Below are 6,032 nucleotides of genomic sequence, written 5' to 3'. Positions count from 1 at the left end.
AGATACTAAAGAATTCATGAGGGAACCCGTTTGCTTCAAAATAATGCAGTATGTGTGTGTTGAAGATGGGTGCTGGGCACAGGGAATTTCTTTATGCCATTCTATTATAGTATATTTAATCCAAAATGGGAGAAGTGCAGTCAGAAAAATGCACTCCCCACATCATAAAAACATGAGGGAAAGGTTGGGAGGGGCACTTGTTTACACCCTGATTTTTATAAACAACTTGATGAGGCAATCAAAAAGGTGTGAGCACTACCTGTACATTTGATAAGAAATTACTGCTAATTTGTTTAGATGTGATAACAGCACTGTAGGTATGCTATTTAAGAAAGAGCCCTTAGAAATAGATACTAAAGAATTCATGAGGGAACCCGTTTGCTTCAAAATAATGCAGTATGTGTGTGTTGAAGATGGGTGCAGGGCACAGAGAATTTCTTTATGCCATTCTTTCTATTATAGTATATTTTCCAATGGAAAAATATCAAGTGAGGATTAAAAAAACAAAAAACAAAAAGTAGTTAACTGATATGTGCTCTTGCCTACGCATCTGAACAAGTCAAAGCCAGCCAGGCACTGGAGCATGCAAACCCTAAGGTCTCTCACCTCTCCTGATGGAAGCAACACTCCTTGTGTCCAAGTCCAGCTTCTGCACCAAGGCACTGGGGTCTATCTTGGTCCTGGCAAAGATGTCCGTGTTCACAAAAGCCCATTCCTAAGAAGGAAAGAGAGAAGACCAGGTAAGACTTGCGCCATGGCTTTGTGGTGAAATGCAAGGCCCGTCACAAGGCAGGGAGACCCCTGGGTGTGAGCCTCCAGATGCACGAGACTGGCTACCATGGAGGAGGACCTGGAGAAACCAGCCTCGCTCCCCAGGGAGGAGGCCCAGGACCCCCGGGAGCTCAGACTCCAGAGCGCTACGGCAGCACCTCCTGCCCGCCTCACATCACCAGGTGGGCCGTGCTTCTGGTTTAAGAACCATCTTGCACCAGATTCAGGATCTCCTTCCAAACCTCACACCTTCGTACTTGTACAGCCCTCTCCTGTGTCACAGCCCTTCCTGCACCTCACACTGTCTCTCCTAGGTCTGTTTCTGACCTGCATTCGTCCCTCCATCAAAGTTTTAAAACCCTCCACGTCACTCTGCCCATCACACCGTGCTCACCCAGCACCCACTCCCCATGCCCATCTGGCTCATTCCAGGGCCAATCTCCAGGACAGGGGCCTCCAGGGGGACCTCAGCATCCACTCCTGGGAGTCACACACCAAAGGACAGAATGGGGATGATGCAGAACTCGTCTAAGTGCCAAGAAGGTGTCGGGCTGAGTGCGCCCACCTAGCACCTGACAAAGCAGCTCTGGCTGGCTCTCCGGGACTTCTCATGAGCAGGAAACAAGAGAGCTCAGAGACAGCGAGGGAACAGTGCTGGAACGGGGGGACGCAGGGCGGGCGAGGAAGGCCATATCAGCTGACACCTCCCAGCAAAGGGGAGTCCAGGTCACATGCATAAATCTGTACACACTGGTGCTCAACTTCTCTCTACTCCGTCACTTGGACATTTTCTGTAGTGGTAATTTATCTCTCATAACTTCACATTCTGGAGCTTAATATAAAAGGTACTAATGACACATTGACTGTTTTCCACAAATAACCATGTCATTATGTGACTAGAAATCAGAATTGTTTGTCTATTCCATGTTAAAGTTCAATGACCTACCACCCTGCCCCTCTCCCCACCCCATCTTCCAAGAAGGTGAGGGCAGAAAACCAGGACTTCCTTCCCCTGCCCCCCTTATTGATACAAGGTCTATGTACTGCTTTTATTGCGAGTCTTATTCTCTTTTCTCCTATTTGGTTCCTTCATGCCTTTCATATTTCAGGCACACCTATCTTGTAGTCTCTAACAATTCCGTTTTCTGACTTCACAGCAGTCTGGCTTTGATGCTTGCACTGTCTGCTGACTCTCACTTCTGGTGGGTTGCTTCCTTATGATGTCAGCTGCAGTCTGAGTCCAGCAGGATTTTATCTGCTGAGGGAATCCCAGCTGACCTGGCCAACACAGGGCAGGGTGAGGGTGTGGCAGACCATCTCCCCAAAAACCATTTAACTGGAGAAAAGTTTAAGTCTCATTAAGAACAGAAAGAATTTACAGCATATCAGAAACTACCAAAGAAGCTTTATCCCTTCCCCCAGCTCCCAGCCCATGACTATGGTTTCACCAGGGCCAGGGGAGGGGGGTGGGGGGCAGGCTGCCAGCAAGTTCCCTCCACCCCACCCCACCCCACCTTCCAAGAAGGTGAGCACAGAAAACCAGGACTTCCTTCCCCTGCCCCCCCAACCCCTCTTGTTGGGTAGACACTCCACCCTTGGCAGAGCAGGGAAGGTCTAGAACAAGCATGTCAAACTCAAAGGCTAACACAGGCCAAATAAACAAGGCTTAAGTTTATGTGGGCCACAAAAAAAACAAAAGCCTCAATTTTCATAGAAGATTTATTTCGATAGAGACATGCTGAATACAAAGGGCTGAAATAAACGAGTAATCATTAACATAAAATAGAACATTTTAATAAAAATTAATATTTTTTCCTTGACCATTAACTTACCAGACACTACATAACTGCACAAATTAATAAGGGTAATGCAAATAAACCTATTTTTCTTGTTCTCTGAAAGCGAAATATTTCCTGTTGCACACACCAAACAGATCAGTTCAAGACTAACGACGTGGCCATTGGCTGCTAAAATATTCACTGCTAGTATTAGTGGAGAGAAATGGTGCGCCTGCACGTAAGGCGCGTAATGAATGCAACACGCTTATAGTAATCAGTCATTAGCGAACGTTGTAATTCGTTAATAATTATGTATAATAGGATATTATAAAAATTAGGTTATGAAATTTTTATTAAAACGTTTCTTACATACCATTATATTGGCTGGGCCGCCAAAATATTCTTTGTGGGCCACATGCGGCCTCTGGGCCACAGGTTTGACACGCTTGATCTAGAATACTGGGTCCTGACCCAGCTCTGCAGGGTGGAGCTACTTACAAGCCAGGGAGATCAGGGGCCACCCTCCAGCTGCACTCACAGAGGGGCTGTCACCAGGGAGAAGCTGCATTGTCCCTGCCCCCTTCTCTAGTGTGGGCACAGAGGTCCCACCGAGGAGAGGGTCAGGCTCCAAGGAGGGGACTGACTCTATCAGGACAGAAGCCCATGCCTAAGGCTGCTGTGGGTGCGAGAACCATGCCAGGTCCCCAGATAGTCAAGGCCAGTGGGAGCACGGAGGCCTTGTTATCAGTACACCAGAATGACCAAAGGCCGCTCTGGGCATGAGCCTAAACGGAATGTTCAAGGACTCTGAGCCGGGGAATCCTAATCAGACCAAGATACCATGATGGGCGTAAGGACACATGGTACACTGTGCCCTTCAGTAGCCAATGATTGATGTAACTATTGGCATGAAGCCTTCTTTGTCTAAATGGTATAAAAGTAGGTTACTGACCAGTCTAGTCGGCTGAGGCGGGAGTGAGAAGTCTGCTGGAGTATGGGGAGAGCAGCTAGGATGGAGTATGTGAAGAAGTCTGCTGGAGAGAGCAGCTGGGCAGAAGAGACAGGAGAAGCTGCTGGGCCAGAGAGCTCAGGTACCGCTATGAAGTTAGGCAGTGAGTCTCGGAGGCAGCGTGCGGCTGCTCAGATAATAGCTGTAGGTACAGAGACTGATGCTGCTTTATGGGAAAGATATCTGTTCACCAGCCAGTGTCCGGATGCATGCTTGTATGGACTTTGCAGTGAGGACTGTTCTTTTTTTATTATTATTATTTTTATTAATATTTTATTGATTTTTTACAGAGAGGAAGGGAGAGGGATAGAGAGTTAGAAACATCGATGAGAGAGAAACATCGATCAGGCGCCTCCTGCACCACCCCGACTGGGGATGTGCCCGCAACCAAGGTACATGCCCTTGACCAGAATCGAACCCAGGACCCCTCAGTCCGCAGGCCGACGCTCTATCCGCTGAGCCAAACTGGATAGGGCCGTGAGGACTGTTCTTGTCTGGTGGGTATATGGCCACTGGCTTCAGCAATAAAGACTCATTCTTATATACTCACAACCTCTCATGGCTTCTCCGTCTATGACCCGGCATTCTAGGAGGTCCAGCCCCAGGCAGAGGTCTCAGACCCAACACCTGTGACTAGTGAGCAGAGGATAAAGGAGGAACTTGGACTAAGTTCCCAACAGTTAGCATAGTGGGCAGGGTTCGAGAAGAACCAGCCCTGGCGCAGCTGGATAGGAGAATTTAGAAGAATCATGGACTCACAGCTCATGTATTCAACTCAGAGCACCGTGCAGGGCTCTGGTTGTGCCCTAGCAGTGGGACACTAGGGATCTGTGCAGGCTGTGCAGCTCATAGTTGCTGGGGTCGAGCCCCAGCAGGTCCAGGGGTCCCCAAAGGTGTGGACGGAGTCGGCGAAGAAGGAATGACACAGAGGCAGCGTTCAGTTGATCGGCAGCCTTGCCAGGATCTCTAGCCACAATCTCCAGCCAAGTTCTGTGTCCATGTTTTCTTGCTAGGTTCTCCAGCCACATTCTCCAGGTTCTCCAGCCAGTTTCTGTAGCCACGTTCTCTCGCTAGGTTCTCCAGCCAGGTTCGGTTTAGGTTCTCCAGCCAGGTTCGGTCGGTTCTTTCTGCTGGGGAAGGGGTTAAGAGGTTTTATTCCCTCCCTAACTTCAGGGGAAAATCCCTACCTGGGGAAACAACCTTTCTCGGAGAGGTGACCTTGGTTAAAACACATAGTGCCAAGAAGGTGAGCAAACATATTAAGAACAGTATGCCATATATGCCAGGTCCCTTGAAACAGCAAGGATGGACCGGCTCCCGGCACATAGTGCCACAATACTGGCAGCAACCAGCTACACATCAGAGCAAGCAGAGTGTAACAGAGAGAACATCACAAAGACAGCCAAGAGCCCTCCTGGGATCAGAGTCAACCCTGGGGTCCAGGCTGCACCCCCTCAGTAGCAATCTACTCCGAGCCCTTCCCCATCACAACCACCTCTGGATGTGCACAATGGAAAGCATGCTCCAAGCAAACACAATGCAGGGCGGAAGGCCCTGGGCGCAAGGACTTAGGCACAGCTCTGAGCTAGCACTGGCTGAAAGTCACCTGCTCTAGACCAGGAGCACCCCCAGGAGTGCATCCATGGCAGACTGCAAGCCAAGGGGCTCTAGGCCATGATGGTTCAGGGCCGATCAGAGGGAAACTCAAAGCTGCTGCTAGTCCCTGACTGAAGGTGTCAAAAATGTAAACTCCCAAAGGTAATAGCAGCCTACAGGCCCCACGCACATCCAGTGGAGATGGGCCAAAACCTAATGGGACCAAAAGGGCTTTCACACAATCTGACTAGTGATTTATGCTGATCCAGGTAGCCAGGCAAAAAGATTAAAACCATATATATATATATATATGTGTATATATTCAATATGAGAGAAAAACATTGATTGGTTGCCTCCTGAATGCACCTGAACCAGTAATTGAACCCACAACCTGGGTATGTGCCCTGCCTGGGAATCGAACCAGCAACCTTTTGGTGTATAGGATGGCACTCCAACCAATAGACTCACACTGGCCAGAGCCAAACCATTTTTTTCAATGTGAATTTTCAACCACTGTACATAGGCCAATGTACAACTTTATTTCTATTTTCAATGTATCATCTATTGATCTTCAAAATATTCTGAAGGAAACTTTCATAAACACACATGTAATATGACCAATTAATATACTAGTACATTATAGATTCCACAACACTGAAGAAAGGAAAATTTTTAATTTTTCAAAAATGTAGGCCAAGAAAGTTACTGCTATTGGGCATCATATTTAGCCCTTAAATTCTCAGAAGGCAAGTATTCAGCTTGGTTTTTGTTGTTGTTTAGACATCTTTTGCACTGGTTTTGCATAAATGTGCCAATGATACTTTCTCTCTCTCTCTCTCTCTCTCTCTCTCTCTCTCTCTCTCTCTCTCTCTTCTCTC

General features: G+C 47.9%; 1 protein-coding gene across 2 annotated transcripts in view; it reads right to left on the bottom strand.

Annotated features, from left to right (window-relative positions):
• Positions 1-560: 560 nt before the first annotated feature.
• LOC102764050 (protein FAM207A-like) overlaps positions 561-6,032 on the bottom strand; it is a 12,194-nt gene continuing 6,722 nt past the window's right edge. Inside the window, exons 3-5 of one of the 2 annotated variants that reach the window (XM_015560834.1) lie at positions 2,220-2,249; positions 1,721-1,729; positions 561-715 (exon numbers count right to left, since the gene is read on the bottom strand). In XM_015560834.1, coding sequence (XP_015416320.1) covers positions 593-715; positions 1,721-1,729; positions 2,220-2,249 — 162 coding nt within the window. In that variant the 3' untranslated portion in view covers positions 561-592. Of the gene's footprint in view, positions 716-1,720; positions 1,730-1,886; positions 2,039-2,219; positions 2,250-6,032 lie in introns of those variants that run through there. The other variant, XR_001513067.1, reaches the window with a different exon arrangement.

Source organism: Myotis davidii, unplaced genomic scaffold, assembly GCF_000327345.1.
Source record: "Myotis davidii unplaced genomic scaffold, ASM32734v1 scaffold1476, whole genome shotgun sequence".
In the NCBI taxonomy this organism is placed as follows: domain Eukaryota; kingdom Metazoa; phylum Chordata; class Mammalia; order Chiroptera; family Vespertilionidae; genus Myotis; species Myotis davidii.
This window is presented reverse-complemented; position numbering and strand designations above follow the sequence as displayed.